The sequence below is a fragment of the Mastigoproctus giganteus genome, chromosome 4, assembly GCF_048544385.1.
Source record: "Mastigoproctus giganteus isolate SK-2022 chromosome 4, ASM4854438v1, whole genome shotgun sequence".
Taxonomy (NCBI): domain Eukaryota; kingdom Metazoa; phylum Arthropoda; class Arachnida; order Uropygi; family Thelyphonidae; genus Mastigoproctus; species Mastigoproctus giganteus.
In genome coordinates this window covers 243,415,265-243,440,316 of record NC_143578.1, presented here as the reverse complement: position 1 = coordinate 243,440,316, position 25,052 = coordinate 243,415,265, and the positions used below count along the sequence as shown (strand labels likewise).

Genomic DNA, 25,052 nt, shown 5'->3' with positions numbered 1-25,052 from the left:
CTTTCATCTTTATTTCTGCATGACAGTTTTAATAGATAAATTATTAAATCCATTATTCAGATCATGTTATGCACCAAAAGGATAGAGCTGTTCGCTTATTATAAATGATATCACATAACTATTTTAATTTAGATTAGTAATATATTTTTCAAAGTTTCAAAAACCAGACAACAACCTTTACTCAACCATATTATTATCACTTATGAAATTAAAACTTTTTTTTTTTTTTTTGCCCTTTAATGATAAAACTCTACCCTAATTTTTCACGGTCTTTTAAAATATAAATACTGCAGCCACAAAACTGGCTTAATTTTGAAAATGTATAGCCTTAGTAATAGGTTCAGAAACTGAGAGTACTGAAATTATGATCTTTAGCACTCAGTATTCCAACAAAAATCAATTTCTCTGAAATGTGGCTGAAGGACATTACAACTAATGCAGAAAATCAATTTATTAAGAAATTAATAAATAATAATAATAAATTTAAATGATCCCCTGCATTGAGTAGCTCTATCATGCTTTCTTTAGCATTTAAGGAGACACTACATACATTACTTTTAGATCAAGACAAAAAATAAGTCAGGTCAAAATGCCAAACAGGGATATCAGGAGGTCTGGCTGTGAGTTACATTATTTATACTACTCTGTGACAGAAGAGATAATATGTAATTAATGTTTGCTCTTTTCCTTATTAATTTTTTTTTTAAAAATCAACATATACACCGTCTATATTTGGCCATCATAACTAGACTGCATGTGCATCACAAACTTCAACCTTGGAAGAGTAAGCAAACACGGTAATAGGAGTTTGATAAAGAAATCATTTCTTGAAAATCAGAAAAATATCCTACTGAAATTTTATATTCTGTAGAAAGGATGTTTTAGTTGTAGAAAATAATCCTGCCCCCAGAACTTTATAATTCAACCTGAAGCAACAAAAACAAAGGTGGTCCTGTGGACCAGCAAAACCTCCAACCAGAAAAATAAAACTTGCATTTATTACTGACTGCAACCCAAAACAAATGTCAGTGTGAGTAAAAAATCTGGCTAAAAATATTAGCTAATGAAATAACATATGACATCAGAATTAGAATGAGCCACCGTTTTCACCTGCAGCTGAGTATGAAGCCCACTAAACATATGTAGGATAATGGCAGTGAGCTTTCTGATAGGGCCATCTCTGTGGAATGAATTTTTTTTAAACAGAAGTTTGAAAAATTGCAAAAACAAAAACTTTGTAGATATTGCTTTTAAACTTTAATTTGTTCTTATTTTGACTTCACTTCCTAACATTAGGGTGAAATTTTTGTTAAAAATTAAATAAGAATTTAAATTAAAATCATAAAAAAATTTTTTTTTTTTCATACAATATCCTCTATATGTATTCATGTATTGCAGAGAATTTAAGCTGCCTTAAACCCAAATTAGGCAACTGGGCTAGCAGGTGCAATCTCTTTCTTTGATTTTCAAAGCTATTTTCATACTGCCATAGTATTTATAATAAACACTACTAAACACAGACAGGAGATAAATATCTACATACACAAACAAGCACATCTGAAGCACAGTCAAAATGAACTCACAAAATTTAAATGTATGTAGATACTCCTGAACAGGTTAACCTATACAAACTTTTCAGTGCTGTGTTTTAATATTCCCAATTACAGCATAAGACTTTTCACATTAAATTTTTCAAAACATACTCTTGCCACACATTTCTGCTCCAAGGTGGAATCTTTATTACTCATCTGACCATTCCATGAAAACCACTGTGCTTGTGACCACTGGAATAGTCCACCCTACTTCTCAAAAATCAGGAGCAAATCAGCTTACATTCCCAAATTTTAGGATGAAAACCTTGGCCAAATTTTTGCTAGACAGACCTGACTAAAAACAAAATTAGCTACTTTTGTTATTGTGTTTAGCATGTGTATAAAAACTGCAAATATTTGCTTACTTTCCATCTTCACCTTGTCTTCCTGGTTCTGCTTTACTATCAAAATATTCATCATTTGATATCTGTTGTCCCCATCGCTTCCTTACAGGTAGCTTATCATCCTGAAAGTATATTTCACCGTTTATCATTTTGAAAAAGAAATTGAGACAAGCTTTATAATTCTAATAACCAGAGGGTTATATTTTGGTTACACTGACAGCCTATCATTCAATAAACTATCCTAATAATTGGCACTTTGTGGTTTGTATTTTTTAAAATGTTTAATAGGTTAAGGGTGACTATAAAGCATAGTATTTTATTATCTTGTATATTTATGCAAGATAATAAAGCATAGTGTTTATTTTATTTATATATATATATATATATATTTTTTTTTTTTTAAGTGTAGATAGTAATATTCAGGGAATACTTACACTAAGGTTGTTATGGGGAACAAAAGTAGAGAGAATAAAATTTGTGTTCAGAGTGGACTGGAAGAGAAAAGTGAAACTACATAAATACCAATTCAGAAGAATAATGCATATGAAAATATCAGCATAAACTGTATAGTTATGTGACTAGCAGCAGAATCAGTTTGTGATGGAGAAGTGATTGATTAATCTGACTGACTGCTGCCTTTTTGTATTAGTAAGAGCCATACATTATCAGAGGCTCTTGGATAGATTTTTAGCAGTTTGACAGCTTCTCCCCAGACATGAGAACTATATATACATTATGAAAGGGCAGAGCTGAATGTGAACAAACTTAACAGATAAAAATAAGGTCCAAAACAAACAGATGACATAAATAGATTGCAATGCTTATTTATGCCATTCTGAAAAAAAAAAAAAAAAAAAAAAGGTTAGGAGTAAAAAAGTTAATTGAAATCAAGAAATAATTTGTGTAGAAATCTGAGTGTTGTTGAAGATGAGCATAGTAAAGATTTCCTCTTTTCTTTCTTTTTCATTTTAGAAGCAGTGAAGTTATTAAGTGCTCTGCTTTTCCAGTGCAATCAGAAAATTAGTATTTAGGGAATAGGTGGTGGATATTCAAGAAGCTGTGCTTGTTTGCCAAACAGAAAAGTGTACTACCATTCAGAAATTACCAGTCAATGGAGAAAAATGTCATTAGAGAAGAGATAGCCAGCAGAAAAGGGCATGAAAAATATCAAATATGTGGAAAAGTAGCAGGTGTAGATGAAACTAGAATGGAAATGCTGAAAGCTCAAGAAAAAAATAGTATCAAAGTGTTTACATCAATATCAATAACCCTCAGGTAATTTTCCAAGGTATACAAAATCTTGAAGTTGGACCAAGACCTTAACTCTACCAAAAAAGGGAAATAAAACTACAGAAATTACAGAGGAATTTTACTTGTTAGTTAAGAATAAAAATCTATGCAAATATCTTCAGTTCAACTTAGAGAAAAATCATGAAAACATATAAAGAATCTATATGTTGAGCTTGAATCTGCTTTTTTTTTCTCTTTTTTTTTTATTTCAGAAAAATATATGCTATTAAGAATAATCTTTTAAGGGGAATAAAAAGTTTGAATAAAAATGACAATTCTATACTGAAGATTGAAGACAGCATTAGAAAATGGTTTAAGGATAAACTCGAAGTAAAGCGGAACTGCATCTTATCACCAGTTCTTTTTGCAATTTTCATGGGATCATTTAATAAAACAATGTGAGTTCTTGACAAAGTTTTTATACAGGAGGAAAACTGGATAATTTTTATATGTGGATAATACGTAAAGTTTCTTCTTCTTCAAGAGGAGTGTTTCCATTTCCTCTCAGTTATTACAAAATCATCTACTCACTACCAGAGTTTAATTCACCTCTGGCATTCCCCTCCCTGAATAACTCCTGATGTGTGAATGTAGATGCAAAATACTCATTTAGTTTGTTAGCCATCTGAGCAGGATCATCAACAGTGGAACCATCAATATCCAGTGGACCAATCTGATTCATCCCTTTCCTTCTAAGTTTACATAGGTAAAGAACTCTTTGCTGTTTTTCCTTTGCATCCTTTGCCAGATTTCTCATAATCTGCCTTTGCCTGCCTAATCTCCTTTGTGACTTCGTTACAGATCAGCTTATATCTATCATAGATTCCATGTCACCCAATTAATTTATATGTATCCCAAGCATTTTTCTTCTCTGCCATATGTCTCATTAGTTCATATGACATCCATTTAGGACTAAACCTTGAACAATATTTCTTAGTTGGTATATAAAGCCTAGTAACTTCCAAGATAAATTCTTTGAATGCGTCCCATTTTGAATTTGCTGTTTAGGCCAAAATGGATGTCATATGAACTAATGAGACTTGTTTGTTTGTTATTTGGTTTTTAGGAGCATTAGCAACTAAGGCCATATTGCTCCGGAATATGCGGTGGTCATTCCCCGACCTTTCCACATCCTCCGTATTTGGTGGTTAGACCAGGGCTCAAACCCTGGTCTAATCAAGAAGCGTGTGCTATGCACTGCTGCTCCTTCCCACCTGGCTACGGAGGTACCAATACGACTTGTGGCAGAGAAGAAAAATGCATGGGATGCACATAAATTGTCAGGCAACACAGAAGCCTATGATAGATACAAACTTGTCTGTAATCAAGTCAAAAAGGAGGTTAAGCAAACAAATTCAGATTATGAAAAATCTTTGGCAAAGGATGCAAAGACTTCTTTTCTTATATAAACTCTAAAAGGAAGGGGATGAATCAGATTGGTCCACTTGATATCAATGGTTTGACTGTAGATGTTCATTCTCAGATAGCTACCGAACTAAATAAGTATTTTGCATCTACATTCACACATGAGGAGTTAATCATGGAGAAGGGCCAGATGTTTATCAAATTCTAACATTAAGTTAAATGATTTTGTAATAACTGAGAGCAAAGTGAAGGAGAAATTATTGAAATTAAACATTAGAAAGGCACCTGGGGTACATGGGATCTATCCAGTTATATTAAGGGAGGTGGCAAAGGAAATAAGCAAACTGTTAGCCATAATTACGAGACTCGGGGGAAGTCCCCATGGACTGGAGATGTGCAAATGTATCTCCAATTCACAAAAATGGATCAAAGGGTGACAAAAGTAATTACAGACCTGTTAGTTTGACTTCTGTTCCAGAGAAAATAATGGAATCACTGGTTACAGAAGCATTGTAGTATCGGCTAGACAAGACAGCAATAATAATTCAACACAGCATGGGTTTGTCAGGGGGAAGCCTTGTCTTACCAATGTAATTGCATACTATGACATGGTCACAAAGGAACTAGATGCAAAAAATAATTTTGATATCATATACTTGGATTTCAGGAAAGCTTTTGATACTGTTGCACATGGAAGACTACTGTATAAATTGAAGCAGTATGGCATTAAAGGCAAGTTGCTACAATGGATAAAAGGATGGTTCAGTAGGAGAAGACAGAGAGTGGTAATCAATGGATACTGTTCTGCATGGACTAATGCAGAACAGTATCCAGAACAGTATCGGGATTCGGTGTTGGGCCCATTGTTCTTTTGTATATTTATCAATGATATTGATGGAGGTATATCAAGCTTAATGTCAAAGTTTTCAGATGATACAAAGGTTGGCAGGGTTGTTAATGACAGCAATGACAGTATGCTGCTGCAACAGGATCTGGAAAAGTTGGGCAGATGGGCTGAGAATTAACATTGACATATGCAAGGTACTGCACATGGGTAGCAGTAATCTCAGAGAAATGTACCATCTGGGTGATGTTATACTCAGTGTAGCGGAGAATGAAAGAGACCTGGGAGTAATTGTGCAGTCAGATATGAAGTTTTCTGAGCGGTGCAGACAGGTGGTCCAGAGTAGGTCATGTGGTTTTGTCAGTGATATACAGGAATTTTGCGAGCAGGGATAAGGAGGTGATTATCCCCTTGTATAAGGCAATGGTCAGGCCATACCTTGAGTACTGCGTACAGGTCTGGAAGCCTCATTTTAGGAAAGATGTAGAGTTGCTAGAATTAGTACAGAGAAGGGCAACAAGACTGATGGAGGGAACAAGGGGGGGTGCTCTTATGAAGAAAGACTTAAGTTCTGCAAATTGCAGCTTCTGGAGGCTAGGCACCTGCAGGGCGATTTGATTGAGGTGTATAAGGCCTGGAATGGATTGAGCAGGCTCAATGCGAAGAGATTCTTCCTCTTGCTCAGATTACGTTTGAATCTATGCCCCCTCAGATTATAAACCTGAGGGGGCATTGATTCAAACTGAGGAGACAGTTGTAGAATAGATGTGTGGAGGTTTGCCTTTAGCCAGCAGGTAGTTGATTGTTGGAACAAACTTCCATCTGTTGTTGTGGAAGTTGATAGCTTAAATAAATTCAAGGCAAAACTAGACAAACATTTGAAATGAATGGTAATTGTCTCTGCTGGCAAAATTCCTGTATATCATTGGCAGAACAAAACTCCACAAGCTCTCTTAGCATCCTGTCTGATCAGAGAACGTCATGTTGGACTGTACAATTATCCCAAGATCTCTCTTTCATTCTCCACCAACGCTGTGTTTGGTACAACTCAATTGGTATTATTCTGTGATTACTGCTGCTGATGTGCAGAGATTGCATTTGTCAATGTTAAATTTCAATTGCCACCTCTCAGTCCATCTAAAATTTTCAAGCCTGAGAAAAATGTTGGAAACAACTTCTTGAGTTTCAAACTTTTCTTTCAAATTTGTCCAAAGATACAAATTCCCAAAGGATTTAGTAACATTGTCAAAACTGAGCTTTAAACGGTTTGGTTAATGGAATGTACTCCATAAATTTTTTTCCAGCTTGTTTCAATAAACTCTGTCATTTTTATAAAATGTCTATAAAAAATTTACATGGAGTGCAATATTGTTTAATTATTAAGTTATATAACTAATTTAATAATTCTGTTATTAGAATTAGTTATTTCCCATGTATTACTTTCCTTTCTGTTCCCCACCCCCAAACAAAATTTTTAAATCAACTAGATGACTGTTATTTGTATCAACATGTCAGGGAAAGTACTAGAGAAAAGAATATCCTAGACCTCATCATCACACATGAAGCAGATGACATAACAGGGCTGACAGTAGAGGAACCAGTAGCAGGAAGTGATCACGGAGTTCTACGGTGGATGATGACAAGAGAGAGGTAGCAGAAGTAAAAGGCAAAGGAATGGGTTTTAATTTCAAAAAAGGAAATTACGATGCCTTAAGGTACTACATGGCCTCTATTAACTGGGTAGATATCGCGCTGAGAATGAATACAATTGAACTGTGGTACGCTTTTAAAACATTAATCACAGATGCCTTGAATGCATATATACCATTAAAAAAATACTCCACGAGAAGGGTTCCAAGTTGGATGAATAGTGAAGTTGCCACATTACTTGAGCAGAAAAAGGTGGCATGGAAAGGTTACAGAGCAATAAAAAGTACTGAAGCCTATAACAGCTACAAGGTGATCTGTAATAGAGCCACAGAAAAGGTTCGACGGGCGAAGGCAGTTTATGAGAAATCACTAGCAAACAGAGCAAAGAGGGGGGATAAAGAATTCTTCACATATATAAATGCCAAGAAGAGCAGGACAAACCAGATCGGACCTTTACGTAAGGGAAAGGGGATAGTAATAAATACACCAGCTGCCGTTGCAGATGAACTCAACAGTTATTTTGCATCGATATTTACAAATGACAAGCCTTTTGTGGCAATGGGAAATTGTGGGAGCGAAGTTAAAAAATATGTAATTAATGATATTGAAATTTCGCAAGATTATTTAATGAAAAAACTTTCGAGCCTACAGACCAGTAAGGCTCCTGGAGTTGATGGAATATACCCTATAATCTTAAGAGAGGCGGCAAGCGAGTGCATTGAACCAATGAGGCTAATTATGCGAGCATCACTAGACTCTGGGGAGATTCCCTTGGACTGGAAAAGTGCAAATGTATCTCCCATACATAAAGTGAAGTTGGAAATTATCGACCTGTCAGTCTGACTTCAGTAGTAGGGAAAATCATGGAGGCAATGATCAAGGGTGGAATTCAGGATCATTTGGGTCGAATTGAAATTCTCAAGGATTCTCAGCATGGTTTTGTAAAGGGAAAATCACGTTTAACAAATCTGGTTTGCTATTTCGAAAGGGTCACTCACGAGCTGGATTTAGGGAATAATTTCGACATTGTTTATTTAGATTTCAGCAAAGCTTTTGACTCAGTCCCACATGAGCGGTTGCTTTATAAGCTGGAACAGGTTGGAATCACTGGGAAAATCCTTAGATGGATAGAAGGATGGCTTCAGGGCAGGAGGCAGAGGGTTGTGATAAATGGCTATTCCTCAGATTGGGTTGATGTAAGAAGTGGGGTTCTCCAAGGATCAGTATTAGGACCACTGTTGTTTTTAATTTTCATAAACGACACTGATGAAGGGATAGAGGGCGTGATGTCTAAATTTGCAGATGATGTTAAAATTGGTAGAGTAGTTAATGATCACTGTCAAGCTGAGCTTCTTCAGAGAGACCTAGATATACTTCAAGAATGGTCAGAAAAATGGCAGCTGTGCTTTAATCCAACAAAGTGTAAGGTATTACACCTGGGAAACAGTAATCCCAAAAAAACTTATTCACTTGGTGGAGTTCAACTAAACCCAGTACTGGAGGAAAGGGACTTGGGTGTTACGATACGGTCAGACATGAAATTCTCTGAGCATTGTAAACAGGTTGCAAGGAAGGCCCATGGTGTCCTATCGATGATCTATCGAACTTTTGCAAGTAGAGATAGGGACGTGATAATCCTATTATATAAGGCTTATGTTAGACCACACTTTGAATACTGTGTTCAAGTATGGAGACCGCACCTAAAGAAAGACATCGAGCTTCTTGAAAGGGTGCAAAGAAGGGTAACTCGCCTGGTGAGATCGGCAAAAGGGCATCCTTATGAAAGACTTTGAATATGTGGGTTGCAGAGTTTGGAAACTATACACCTTAGAGGAGATTTGATTGAGGTGTTTAAGGCTCTGAGAGGCATCAGTAAAATGAATGAGGGCGAAATTTTCAAGATTATAAATGATGCTAGAACTAGGGGACATAAATTCAAGTTACGGGGGGAAATGTTTAGATTGGACTGCAGGAAGTTTTATTTTAGCCAGTGAGTTATAAATTACTGGAATAAGTTGCCTTCATGGGTGGTAGAGGCTGACAGTTTGGGGAAATTCAAAGGTCATCTGGATAGTACTTTCGGGTAAGGGAAGCGCATAGGATGATAGGTTTAATTTCCTTTTTATTTATATTTTATTTTATTATTTTTTTTATTTATTAATTATTATTATTTAGTTATTTATTTTATTTATTTATTTATTTATTGTTTTTATCATTGTTTTGTTCGGATTTTTTTTTTTTTTTTTTTTTTTTTTGCTGGTGCAGCATAAGCCATAGGCTTTCTTGCACCATGCGGCCGTTACTAATACTAATACTAATATACAGCATGTCCCAAACCTCCTTTACAAAACTAAAACATCATTGTATAAATGATACAAACATGATAACATGATACAAATCTGAAACTGCTTCCAAGTGTCAGAGTATATCTTCAAGTTTTTACTCACCAAACAGAAAATGTGCATGCTGTTGTGGTGGTGCCACCTACATGTGCATGTAGGTGGCAACATAACTGCAAAATTGTTAATCATGCAAGAATTTACCAACAAAATTCCTTAACCTTGGTTTTGTTGTTAATCAAGTCTTAACATGGTCAACAGCGTTAACACATTCCACACAGATGACCTTGACACGTTAAGCTCGCAACTGACGTGATATAGATTTCCCTGGGCTAAACATAAAACTTCCTCAGACCAGCTCTACTGTGCCCTCACTGACTTTTGTTCGGTCACTCCCTCGGCTGAGATGATTGCACATGCAGGCATCTGTTATTATTTTCCATTGCAGAACTGTAGGTCAGTGGCTTCTTTTTAAACTATGTTCAAAATTTACACATAACAGTGGACCTTGTTAGACTGCAGCCTGTTAAACCAAAGCATGCACTGCATATTTTGGTTCAATGAGCTTAATAAAATTTACCAACACCAAGAGGGATTGGTAAATTCTGTCATGATTACAGATTTGTAATTATGCCAGCATCTACTGCAGTACACACATTTTCTGGTTGATGAATAAAAACTTGAGGATATCCCCTCTATCACTAGGAGGTGGTTTCAGGTTTGTATCATGTACCCTATTCATGTTATTTTAGTTTTGTAAAAGTTTGTGGATGCAGTGTTTGTTGTTTATTTGGTTTTTAGGAGCATTAGCAACTAAGGTCATATTGCTCCGGGATATGTGGTGGTCATTCCTTGATCTTTCCGCATCTTCCGTATTTGGTGGTGACGGGCTCGAACCCTGGTGTGGATGCAGTGTATAGAGATTGTATAAATGATATATGGAAGGGAGGGGGAGGTGACTGATATGGCTAAGGATTGGTATCAGGCCTAAAACTTCCCCAATGACCAACTGGGTGTTAATCTGACTTTTATTTGTACAGCATAAATTAGGGTTATCACCTTCTCCATCCAACTTTGAGGTAAAAAAATATTCTTAAACAAAGAATATGGAAAATAAACATATAACATCCTGTATTTCCAGGGATTAAATAAATGAAGTTATGAATTTAATTAATTAATTACTAAACCCAGAATTGTAATATTAATAATTTTAATTTTTAATGTTAATTTGATTATAATAAATAAAATTGATTAATTAGATTATAAAAATAAAATAATTATTATATTACTGTATATGCTAGACTATATGATGCACAACCATAAAATGCACCCAGAGTTTAGAAGGTGAATTTTGGCAAAATATTTTATTGCATTTATGATGCAAAAATATCTGCACCATTTTTTGTGATGCAAATATTTTATTGCATATATGATGAACACAAAATTTGATTTCTTACTAAACAAAATATCAATGTTAAACAAATTTACTTATCACAGATTCATAAAAATTTGATATCACACTCTTCATTACCAATGTTATGATCTGAACATTTACTTTCTTCAAACAGAATGTCCTGAAGGGCATTACTGACTCTACATTTCTTGAGAGACAGATTTTAAAAGTAAGGTTTTTGCTGACATTTTTCTTGGGAATAGAGGATGAGTTCTTATGAGGCAGGCATGAAGCCTCACTAACATATTAGCATTAGGTGGGGTATGCAATGCAAGAAACCAAGCATATGCAGCATCAGCTAAAAAAAAAAAAAAAAAAAAAACTCTCCCATTTCAGCCATCTATTCACTCCAAATGCTTGTTGCAAGAAGTCGATAACTTAAATTTATTTAAGTTATCAAATTCTATGACAGCAGATGGAAGTCTGTTCCAGCAATCAACTACCCGCTGGCTAAAGGCAAATTTCTGCACATCTATTCTACAACTGTCGTTCCTCAACTTGAATCTATGCCCCCTCAGGTTCTTAATCTGAGCAACATGCTGATGGGAAGAATCCCATCAGCATTGAGCTTGCTCAACCCATTCAAGGCCTTATATACCTCAATCAGATCACCTTGCATGTGCCTAGTCTCTGGGTGCTGCAATTTGCAGAATATAAGCCTATCTTGGTACAACACCCCTTTGTTCTTCTCACCAATCTTGTTGCCCTTCTTTGTACTCATTCTAGCAACTCTACATCCTTACTAAAATGAGACCTCCAGACCTGTACACAGTATTCAAGGTGTGGCCTGACCATTGCCTTATAAAATGAGATAATCACCTCCTTGTCCCTACTAGCAAAATTCCTATATATCATCGACAAAACTCTATGAACTGCTCTGGCAGTCTGTCTACACTGCTCGGAGAACTTCATATCTGACTGCACAATTACCCCTAGGTCTTTTTCATTCTCCACTTCTCTGAGAATATCACACAGTTGGTACATTTCTCTGGGGGTTACTGCTACCCATAAGCAGTACTTTGCATTTGTCAATATTAAACTTCAGTTGCCACTTCTCAGCCCATCTGCCTAACTTTTCTAGATCCTGTTGCAGTAGCATACTGTTTTTACTGTCATTAACAACCCTGCCAACCTTTGTATCATCTGCAAACTTGGACAGTAAGCCTGATATACCTTCATCAATATCATTGATAAATACACAAAACAACAATGGTCGCAGCACCGAACCATGGGGAACTCCACTAATAACATTAGTCCACAAAGAGCAGGTCCCCTGATTACCACTCTGTCATCTCCTACTCAACCATCCCTTTATTCATTGTAGCAACTTGCCCTTAATGCGATACTGCTCCAATTTGTACAGCATTCTTCCATGTGCAACAATATCAAAAGCTTACTGAAATCCAAGTATATGATATCAAATTTATTTTTTGCATCCAGTTCCTTTGTTACCACATCATAGTATCCAATCAAATTGGTCAGACAAGACCTCCCTTTAAGAAACCTATGCCGCGTCTTAATTACTACTGCAGTCTTGTCTAGATGATCCTGCAGTGCTTCTTTAACCAGTGACTTCATTATTTTCTCCAGAATACAAGTTAAACTAACAGATGTATAGTTACTTGTGTCACCTTTTGAACCCCCTTTGTGAATTGGGGGATACATTTGCACACCTTCAGTCCATGGGGACCTCCCCTGAGTCTAAGGAAGCTCTCATAATTATGGCTAAGGGTTTGCTTACTTCCTTTGCTGCCTCCTTAACCCTGCTTTAGGCCTGTGCTTTTTGAGCACAATTTTTAACTGTAATTTGACACCCGGCCTCGTCATAGAAACTTATTATTTCTGAAATTTCTACTCAATATACAAAATTGAAACTCTCAATATACATAAACAGAAGTATATTCTTTAATTTCCTACCTTTAGCGCTCAGCAAAAACTATTAATTCACTCTAAAACAGCAAAAATGTACGATCACATTTCAATTTATTAAATTTTGATGTCGGCAAAACAAGATCCAAGCTTTGAAAATAAAACGCGTTACTTTATTAGTTCAAAATTCGCGCGTCAGCTCGGCGCCTCTGGCTAAAACGAATCAACGCACGCAGAGAGATAATTGACTGGTCAAGCTTACGTCATTAACGTTACCAAGGTGATCGAAGGAGAAAATGAAACTGTAAACAACTTTCGTGGAAAACAAACAGTTGAGCATCATTACTTGCGAACACTAATTTGCATGGCTCACTCACAACAGCAGCTTTATTGCTTTTCGTAATTGTTGTACGAAAGAATTGCAACGAATTGGTTTTGAAAAACTAAAATATTGCATTTCCTTTCTTCAATATCTACTAAAAAAAATCAAGGAAATTCATCTACTGGAAGCTATACTGGAAACGGAAAGAAAAAAAATGTCGTAAAACTGATCACTACAATGCGCATTTCATAAAAAAAAAAAGGTTCGCTTTATTGTAATTGTTTCTAGAGGACTAAATCGGAACAGCAGTTTCATGGATGTATATTTGATCTTCTTACGAAATTTCAAGAAAATATTTCTATTCATAGCTGCGTTATAAACTTCGAAAACTGATATCGAAGGAACTTCACATGCATCTCACCTGGTGTACAACGAAAAAAAAAAAAAAAAAAATGCGCAGCTAGTAACAGATTGTAAGAACAATCCATTACTCGTAGTGAGGGATTGGGAAATTGTAAGTAATTGTTATTGAATACTTCAATATTTCCTTGATATGCATTTGATATCATCAAAAAATTTCCAGAGAAAAATTGAATTTTCATTATCACACAACGCCCGAAAAATTCACCATAAAATGTCATGTGTTTCAATGTTTGAATTCCATTCTGAGCTGCAAATGTAATTTCACTTCTCTTGCGCTGACAGAGTAGCCGTTCACCGAATGAAGAAAAACAGGGTTCAGTTTCATGAAATTTCCAATTCCCTTCTTTCACTTGACGGAAAAAAAACTCCTTAGGGGAGGGAGTCCACCCTTTATAGTCCGACCCTGGAGAGAGAGAGAGAGAGAGAGAGAGAGAGAGAGAGAGAGAGAGAGAGAGAGAGAGAGAGAGAGAGAGAGAGAGAAATAAAAAATACCCTTTTGGTGGGGAGAAGGCCAAGAGATTGTCAAACTTCCAGAGCGCTAACTTTCATTTATATTATTTATTATTATTTATTTATTTTATTTTGTTATTTTAATTTATTGCCTCTTATTTTTTTTTTTTTTTTTCTTGTGTTGTTCTAGCAATCCATCCTGGATTGGGGTTTCCCTGGGCCGGGATAGTGCTTCTCCTCTTTTCTCCTTCCCTCTCTTCATCTTATACAAGTTTTTCTTTCCTCCCTGGGAAACTTTTTTTTTTTTTTTTGGCTGATGCTGCATAAGCTCATACACTTGCTTTCTTGCATCACATGCCACTACTACTACTACTAGCAGTTCCCCCAGGGAGGAGAGGGTGCAGTTAGTAGGGGAGATCTTGCCCTCCTGGTAGGGACGAGTACCTGGAGGCAGCCAGGTGATTGCTGCTTCCAGGTAGCCAGAATGCCCAAATACAACATCACAATACAGAACACACACATAAGCTCACAAACAGTTTTTCTTTCCTGTCACTTTCTCCCGTGCAGGATGAAAAATTTTTTTCTCTCTCTCTTGCCTTCCTTTTCATCTGTCTTCATCCAACATGGGATATTCCTAAGCAGGATGATTTTTTTTTTTTTTTTCACAACACACACTGGCCTTACCCTGACAATGCGTAAAAATTGAACAGAGCAACGAGGCCGAGATGACTTTTGTTGTAGGAGCCGCCCATACAAAAACAAAAAATAAATAAATAAATAATAATAATAATAATAATAATAATAATAAAACAGCATTGCAGCTCTAAGTCAGTTTCATCCTAGGATGCGGAAACTGCAATTGTTTTAGAGAACAATATTTTACATTTTTACTTTCTAACATTATTTTGCGTTATAGCTCTGTTACAATATTTTGCTTCGTTTCTTTACATTATTGCTGTACCAAACGATATCGGTGTGCATGACGTTTCATCACAGATGCTGGAGTTCTAATTAGTCAGTTCATCCTAGGATGCGGAATTACTAATTAGTCCGATTTTGGTCTGGTGCTCATTTGATAAAAAATCCAGAATAATTCCTCTGGAAATATTAGCTAGTGAACTGCATTATAAATTTCAAACATCGCTGTATTGCTTATCCTTTGAGTGACCGCATGTTTTCGCCTTGTACAATTGTTTTATTGTGGACAGTTTCTTCCAGTCAGTAAAATCATTATTATACATATAAAGTAATTCATTATGTTGGGGGAAACCGTTTTTGTTCCTAATTGATGTAGCACTTTCGAATTTCGCAAAGTGGATTATTTGAACATACATTAGAAGGTCGGTAAAAGAGTTGATAATTGATGGGCAGCATTCCGACGAACAAATTTTCTGTTTATATTACGTGATGACCACAGGTCAGAGATCCCGAAATAGAGAGAGAGATAGAGAGAGAGAGAGAGAATACAAGAAATCGCACTGCATTTAGCAGTCACCGACTCATCTGCCAAAAACCACAGTAAAACAATAAAAGTGATGGGGAGTAAGTCTATTTGTCAGCGGAGTTTATCTGTTTATTGCAGTTCAGAACAGCATTATGACCATGGATACTGAATTTATTTGGCTTCTGAGCTAAAACAGAATTTCTTCCTTTGCGATGACATCAAAGCGTAACAAGCAAATATCTTCTAACGATACTTTTTGAGCAGCCGTTAGTTGTAATCTGTTAGCTTTGTATTGTTATAAATATTGCAGTTATGTGAACAATACACATTTCAAGAAAGAAAGAAATTCATAGCGGATGATTTTTTTTTCTTTCTTTTGATGCACCAGTTTCGAAGTTTATAACGCAGCTATAAATAGAAATATTTTCTCGAAATTTGGTTAGAAGATCAAACCCAGGAAACTGCTGTTCTGATATTGTTTACTAAAAACAATTACAATAAAGCAAACTTTTTTTTCTTTTTTTTTTATCAAATGCGCATTGCAGTGTTATCAGTTTTACACCAGTTTTTCCCGTTTCCAACAGATGAATTTCCTTGATCTTCTGTTCGTAGGAGCAATACACGTTGAAGAAAGGAAATACGATCTGTTCACCTTCCATAAACTGTTATTGGTACTGTATGGCTTTATTGCCTCTTATGTCAAAAACAGTAGCTCCCCGGTCGTCTTTTGTTTATTTACACTTCTCCCTTACCGTGTCTCGATGTAGCTGTACTAGTGACGTGATATATACTTCCCACGCTTCGCTCGTATTCACGCGGAGTTGTTTATCAGAACTGCTCCTCTCCGTAAAAAAGAAATTCGCGCGCTTTACACCAAGAAACGAATCAAGTGTCGGGTTTCATAAGCTCTAGGCTGGTTAGGGCGGGGGTAAAAAAATTAATTGAAAAGGCCTAAAAAATTGCATACTTGATGTCACATTTTTGTCATTTGCGTGAAATTCAATAGAAGGTTTTGAAAATTTAAGTAGGAAAACTCAAGAAAAATGTTCTGATTCCAGCTATACCGAGTTTCAGCTCTGTAATTAGTGTAAAAATTATAGAATTTATGAATTGTAATTTGATCTGGGTAAATATTTACCCAGAGGACCATTTAAAGGTTAATATAACTGGATAGATCCCATCCACCCCAGATGCATTCCTTATGTTTAACTTCAACAATTTCTTCTCCACTTTGCTCCCAGTTATTACAAAATCACTTAGCTCCCTGTTAGAGTTTGATAAACTTCTGGCATTCCCCTCTTTGAATAACTCCTTATGTGTGAATGTAGATGCAAAATACTCATTCATTTTATTAGCTACCTCAGCATGTGCATCAATAGTCAAACCATCTATGTGAAGTGGAACAATCTGATTCATCCCTTTCCTTCTAGAGTTTACATAAGTAAAGAACTCTTTGCTGTAGGCTAGGCAAAAACAATATACAGTCTGATAAAAATATCTTGCTGCATACACCTAGTATACACTATTGGACCATGGGACTCGAGAATTTTAGGCAATATTTTCCAGGAAGAAAAGGTTTCTTGTGGTCCAGAAAATATGGTATATAGCATTAAGGTGGTTTTTTTTTTTTTTTTTTTTTTTTCCTGTTGTGGCCAGCAGGATTAAGCTGTTTAGTTAATGCAATGTTCTTAATGCTGCCAACAGAGCAAACTCTACCATAACAAAAGTTGCAATGGTACTGCAATACTTTGAAACAAAAGAGTTATCACAAAAAGAGGTTATCTCCCATGTGAGACAATGGCTAAATAACAAATTAATGTTTTGGCAAGATAATATCTCTAATTATAGCTAACATATAAACACACACACACACACACACACACACACACACACACACACACACACACACACACACACACACACACACACACACACACACACACACACACACACACACGTAGAAATAGTTATAATTACAGAGTAATTATATACTGTATGTACACTACAATGACAATTGAAAGGTTAATCCTTCTTACTAGTTTAAAAAAATGTGTTTGAACAAAGGGTAGTTCAGTCCCTTGCTCCAGCAATTTAAAGCTGAAGCAGGTCTTGTTTTAAAATTTGCAGAAAATTTTTTTGAAATGTGAGAAAAAAATTACGACCAATAAAATCCTTTTAGTCAATATATTCTTAATATTCTTTTTAAAATGTATACCAATATTTGAGAGGACAAAATTTCAAAACCCTCATATTCTAGTGTTGCCTCTGAAAAGCAGTGTAATGCCAAGGAAAGTCACTGTGAAAACAATTTTTCTGATGTTCAAGATCCTATTTGCCATATCCTAGTTGCATCACATATATTAATACAGTACTGTAGTAACAGAATATATCATTATTGACTTTGGAGAGAGAGAACAGTATGAGCTGTGCAGAATACTGACCTGGAATAAATAGTCTCACATATGGGATGATTTGTAGTTCATATAAAAGTCACTTTTCTGAGGACATATCATATGTGCATATATTTTTTATACTCATATGCTCTTTATAATCCTAATGTTATACAATACTGATATTTATACAGTTCAATTTATATTGCATACCCTAGGGAAAGCACCATCTTTATTTCCTCTCATTGTATTTTCATGAAGAATTTGTCTTTGCTGAGCTGCAGCAGAAGGAACTTGAGTGCCTTGAACTCCCAATTTCTGGCCAACTTGGAAGTACGTTAAGCGCAAAGACTGTAATCATATTATACAACTTATTTAATAAATGCAAACATATAAATATATGTTTATATATATATGTTTATATTTATATAAACATATAACTGAGTGATCACTGAATTATGACCACTCCTATGAAAACTGAATCCAACCCGTTGACCACGTGAGGTATGAGAGTGCAGAGTTAGTCACCCTACATAGCACAGATAAGGTGTCAGTGGTTCACTAGGTAGTAAAATTTTGAGCGTGATGGGTAAAAGGAAGAATTTATCGGACTTTAATAAAGGACAGATTGTGGGTGCTCGGCGAGCTGGTGTCTCGATTTCCCAAATGGCTGAACTGGTGGGGTGTTTGAGAGCTGCCGTAGTTAAAGTGTATCAGGACTGGCATCAAAATGGTCAAACAACATCCGACGGCAAAACTGCCAAGGTCAGCAAAAGGTTGATGTTAGAGGGCAGCACTGGGTCCAACGACTCATACAGGCGAACAGGCGCAGCACTGTTGAAAAGAGTTGACTACCCAATACAACATGGCCCAACCTGGAACAATATCTGGCATGACTATGCGTCACATGCTTGCATGTATGGGCTATACCAGTAGATGACCCCTATGGCATCCTCTCCTAACCAAGGGGTTCATCGTCGTAAAAGACTCGCCTGGTGTAAAGGGCATGCAAGTTGGACGTTAGAAGACTGGAAGAAGGTGTGCTGGTCAAATGAGTCATGTTATTTACTCCACACTGTGGATGATCATGTATGGATTTGGCATGAACAACATGAGGCTCTTCATCCATCATGCATGGTATCAAAAGTGCAGGCCGATGGAGTGGTTGTATGGTGTGGGGCATGTTTCACTGGCAGGAACGTGGACCCCTGGTGCATGTGGAACAACGTATCAGTGGTCTCCGCTATTGTCAGCTGTTTGCTGACAATATACACCCTGTATACAGTACACCCTGACTGTATACACCCTGATATGTTACACATTTTCCCGAATGCCGAGCCATCGAGCATTTGTTGTGCAGGAATGGTTTGAGGAACACAGTTCTGACTTCCAGCATATCGATTGGCCTTCGGAGGGGGTTATGGACACTATGGAGTTATTATGGGTTTGTTGTTTTGTTGTTTTTTTGGTTTTTAGGAGCATTAGCAACTAAGGCCATATTGCTCCGGAATATGCGGTGGTCATTCCCTGACCTTTCCGCATCCTCCGTATTTGGTGGTGACGGGCTCGAACCTCGGTCTAATCAAGAAGCGTGTGCTACGCACTGCTGCTCCTTCCCACCTGGCTACGGAGGCGCCGGTTATTATGGGACACTATGGAAAGGCATATCAGGCATCTGGATACACCAATCACCTCCAAACCTGCACTGCTGACTGCATTAAACACAGCTTGGGTGGCCATACCTCCTAAACGCTTCCGACATCTTGTTGAACCAATGCCATGTTGGATAGCTGCTGTACTTAGGGCAAAAGGAGGACCCTATGAAGTATTAGGTAAGTGGTCATAATTCAGTGATCACTTAGTGTATATATACACACATATATAAATAGTTATAATTACAGAGTAATTATATACTGTATTTATTCTGCAATGACAATTGAAAATATATGTTCAAGCTAAAGTGTAAAGAAACTTTTAATGACATATAATAATGACAAAAACAGCAAAAGTGATAAAGACATCCAATTACTACTGTGGACATTGATAGATACATTTTTTAGGGTTAGCTCTCACCAATTCGAAGAAAGAATAATTAGAATAATATTAACAATTTATGTGCACATCACCAAGCATTTATCCTGCTATAAACGTTATTTTAAATTTACCTCCCACCAAAAAACCTCTTTATCTACAAATGATTTGATAACTTTCTTAGACAACTGCGACTGCCTATCAGAGGACTTTAATGGATATCGCCCTTGCGAAATTCTTTTGAAATAGGTAGCACAGGTCAACTAATCGAACAGAATGAAGTGGTTTGAGAGTAACCACATACTAATCAAAAAATTCTGAACTCCTGGTAAGAGATAAGTTTTTGAAAAATTTCAAATTTCAAAAATTTATCCATTTTTTATTAAATTGTATTCTATAAATAGCTTTATAGTCCTAGTTATGTTCATTCATTAGTTTATTTTAAAATTTATCTAGAGATTTTGTAATTTACTATTTAATATACATAGAACCTTCGTATCAGTGATTTGTCATGAATATCGTATCTTGTAACTTTGTACTGTAGTGCATGATAGGGAAATTCTAGTGTCTTAATTGTGGTAAACAGGCATTTCAAAAGTTCGAATCACACAGGTTGACTTTAATAGATAATTTTATTAGCTATTATAATTCACTTACAACTTTACAATGACTTTACATAATGTAATATGTATAACATACTCTCGATATCATAATATATAGATACATATTTCATAAATAAACTTGAGAGCATAATATGTATTATTACTGTATAACCAGTGCATTTACGAATATTACTTTAGTGAAGTATTCAAAATTAAATTGAATAGAAATGATGCCTCAGATCAGAGAAGCAAAGCAAAACAAAAGGTTCAAAGTAGCAGGAGTGCTGGTCCTGGGGGGAAACTGATGAGGGGGCAGCTGTCCTCTGTATCAAATATGACAATATATAGTATGTATGCCCTCAAACTAACCCTCAATATATTGAGGGTTTAGTGTCAAACAACATTAATTAACCAAGAAAATGTCAAATGACTTTTTCTTTGTTACTTACAAAAATGTTCACTACAAAATGATTTTGTAGTTAACTCTGTTTGACATTAAATCCTCAATATATTACTATATCCATCCCTGTAGTTTGTGAATGCAAAATATTTCTCAAAATCTTCAAGAAATTTTCTCAGAAAACATGTCTGAAATAACAAAGATTCACTTTCTTGGACAATCTCTGTTTACAAGTCATTTAGAGACTGTTGATTCTTAGAGGAAATGATAGATTTGCTACCCTCTTTCCTTCTGCCCAAGCATTCATTTCAGAATCTGTTTAACAAAGTGCTTATTGTATCAGTAATCAAAATTAATTTGTCACATAAATTGAATTTGTTTATTACATTATTTATTTTTAATTAATTTTATTTCTTGTTTTAAACAAATTCAAGGAACACAGCCTCAATTTATTTATTATTTTTTTTTTTATATGTGTATATTTCATCATTTTAGGTGAAACTTTTAAAACGAGCAATAATTCATTTTAAAAATCCATTCCAGAATCTGAGTACACTAAATACATTAATTTAAAATTTGATTTTAATTTGATGGTTATCTTAACTCCAGGATCAGTACCACCCATTCTAGAATATGAAATAAGTTTGGATGATATTGATTGCTGTAGTTAGGATGCCCTAGTAAGGTGTACTAGGATTAAGGAAGTAACTTTTTGATATGTTGCTCTTTATAATTTAAACCATACTCACTTTTTTTGAGTATGGTTTAAATTTCCAACAGTAGTATGCAAGACAATCAGGCAAGTAAGAGTCGTATTTGCAATAGCAGTATGCTAGACAATCAGGCAGGATATCAGCAATATAGTGTTTACTTTAAGGTCTTCCAAGGAGTCAGAGTTAAAGATTAACATTCTTTAGAAGACCAAAAAACCATAAGTCACAGGGTTAAAACCAAGTGACCAATGAGGCTAAACAATAAGGAAACTTGTATCTAATAATCCCCTCAATGGTAAACTGTACCCAAAGCAGTTACAAGCTTCGATGCAATATGTAGAGAGCATGACACATATACTCTGAAAGCATAGGTGTTATGCCAATTCTAATTCTACTTTTCCAATATGCTACTGGAAAAGTATAATTAGAATTGGTTGCAGTGCAAAGAAGACACAGGCTTCTTTTTTTTGTTTGTTTGTACCAGCCAAAAAATGATAAATAATAAAATAAACAAAAAATAATAAAAGTAAAAATAAATACATAAAAAAACAAAAAAAAAGAAAAAGAGAAGGTACCTATATATTTCCCTCTTGACCTTTGAATTGAATTTTCCCAAGCTGTCAGCCTCATGAAGGAAACTTATTTCAGTAATTAACAACTCACTGACTAAAAGAAACTTTTAGGAAATTTAGGCTGAATTATACAATCCAGCCTAAATTTCTTACCTGTAATTTGAATTTATGACTCCTAGTTCTAGAATCATTGCATTAGTAACACTAATGCTGAATTTCACTATAAATCTACACCACACAGTTGATATTTGGCATTTCCAAGTTTCCTAAATCATGTGGAATTGTACGTATTAAATCCATGTTCACTGGAAGAATTTAAAATTGCAAAGTTTAAGTGAATAAAAAATCCTTGAGGGATACAATTGGTTTCAGTTAGTTAAAATGCTTGTTTAAATATTCCTTATTAAATAAAATTAAATAAAAGATGAGAGATTCTCTTCATTAGAAGCACATTTTTTCACATTCTTACCTGTACAGCATTTGGTCGTTTTGCTGGATTCCATCTTAAAAAATCCTTGAGAATTGCTATTCCATCTTTACTTGCATTAGACACTATGCTGTGAAGAGGCATTTCTGAGAACTGAGGAAAACGAAAATTCATTGCCAGAGCTAACTGATAACCTTCGGGCCATTCCCTCTTTCAAAGGAAATATAATAAAAAAATTGCATGTAATCTGCAGTTTTCACATAGATGGATAGAAGTAAACTGATTAGATTATTTTTTATGATCACAGCAAAGATAAAATTTCAATGTGCACTTCCTATAGTTAAATTAACCTATAATACGACACACATCATATACAACAACACTATTTTCTGAAGGTTTCTAGATGCATTATTCAAAATAGCATTGCATAATGCTTATACACTACCCTACAAAAAGTAGCTGGACACACGTCAATTTCACACTGACTTCAATAGCATGTCAGTCCCGCACTCCCTTTAGCCGCTAAGACACACCTTCCTGGGCAGGCTGTTCACCAAATGAACAGACTGCAATGAATATAGTCCTCCACTCTTCCTGCAGAATAGTGACCAGTTTAGGCTACCAATGTGAAATATGTTGGTCTGGCTCTCACCTGATGTCCCAGTTCATTCTGTAGGGTTCAAATTGGGATTCTACACTAGCCATTCCAATTTTTGTATGTTCATCCATATGACTGATTTCCACTGCACTATAGCAAATTATGGAATTCATTGCAACATGCAAAGTGAGACTGCTAAATGTGGTTGGTTGGCAATGTTCTCCCATGAAAACTGAGGCTGCGGAGCTCCATACAGTGTGTTCATACAGATCTCAACCTCTGAAACCACTGTTGGCACCTTAAACTCCTGGTTTATGTTTTGAAGGGATGGATGTCTGACAAGATTACTAATCTTACAATTACCCTCTGGTCACATGGAGTGAACATCCATGGCCTTCCTGCGCATTGCTGCATAGTGGTAGTATACTATCATGCTTGCATTTCATGATAACATCACTAACAATCAATTTTGGATAGCATTCGATATCAGCAATTACACAAATCAATAAACCAGCAATAACATCTGATGATAACAGCCCCCCCCCCCTCCACCGGTCAGCTTGGTTCTCTGATATATGACCAATATATATAAAGAATGTGTGTGAGCACCACAACTTACTTGTGTGATTCATGTGCATTCCTTATATACTGATTTGAGTCACTTGATTATTCAGGTAGGTCCAACTGAAGAAAAAAGGGTGTCTGGATACTTTGGAAGGCAGTGTACAATGTAAGGCACCCAGAGATGTGTATTTACAATACAAGATAAACTAAAAAATATTATTGCAAATTATATAAAAAATCTAATAAAAAATTATTAAATAGATATAATTTTATTAGACTTTTAATATAATTTAAATATTGCTGTAAAATACCTCTAATGAAATGAAAACTATAAGAGAGAATTAATACATAAACATATACTCATTTATATGTCAAGACAGTCATATAGAGAGGATTACAAGATAGAAAGAATATAAATATATAACAATATTTTTAAATATCAAGTGGTATGCTTATCTTTGTACCTGAAAACCATTAAGCAATAGTCATGCCTTATTAAGGCGATTCAAATATTTGCTGTATAATTATTTAAGAGTAGATTCAAATATCTGCTCTTTCACTTTCAATCCAATCATTTTACTTACCTTGTCTGGAGTTCCAAGTACAGAGCATATCCTGAATATCTGATCAATTTCACTTCTTCCAGGAAACAAGGGTTGCAGAGTATATAGTTCTGCCATTATACAGCCTACTGCCCAAATATCTATTGGTGAACTATAGTTTGTGGATCGTAGCAATACTTCTGGAGCACGATACCTGAAATATGAAAGAAAGCTTGCTATATCACAAAGCTGAAATTACATTTTTTTTTAGTATAAGATACACAACAATTCTGAAAGGCAAAATTAAGGAGAAAAAAATATTGTAACTGAAAGTACAGGTTGGTCATAAAGAGGCTATATTCTAAGGCATATTTCTGTATAACCCTAGGGGCTCACATCTGGTGAGTATGGACTTGCCACACCCAGGGTCCTGAGCTGGATATCATCATTCTTCTCTTTCTTGGTGATTCCCTTCTCTCTCTCTCTCTCTCTCTCTCTCTCTCTCTCTCTCTCTCTCTCTCGGGGTAATTCAGAATTTTTTTTTTTTTTTTGGTTGGTGCAGTATAAGCCTCAGGCTTCCTTGCACCATATGGCTAATAATAATAATAAGGAACGAGCAGGCTGCATTCAAATGTGGAATCTACATAAACACGTGTTCACGATTATATAGATTTCAAACCATCTTGATAGGAGTGGAATATAAAGTTATCATAGCATGGATATGTTAAAGAGAAATCTATGATGCCATCACAAAGGAACTGGATACAGAGAATTATCTTCACATGACATACTTAGAGCAATGTGGCATTAGGGGAAATGTTACTACTA

General features: G+C 35.6%; 1 protein-coding gene across 1 annotated transcript in view; it reads right to left on the bottom strand.

Annotated features, from left to right (window-relative positions):
• Positions 1–25,052, bottom strand: part of LOC150087578 (serine/threonine-protein kinase dyf-5-like) — a 118,268-nt gene that overhangs the window by 11,760 nt on the left and 81,456 nt on the right. Inside the window, exons 6-9 of the mRNA XM_090372142.1 lie at positions 24,267–24,438; positions 22,563–22,730; positions 17,989–18,126; positions 1,958–2,058 (exon numbers count right to left, since the gene is read on the bottom strand). Coding sequence (XP_090228268.1) covers positions 1,958–2,058; positions 17,989–18,126; positions 22,563–22,730; positions 24,267–24,438 — 579 coding nt within the window. The remainder of the gene's footprint in view (positions 1–1,957; positions 2,059–17,988; positions 18,127–22,562; positions 22,731–24,266; positions 24,439–25,052) is intronic.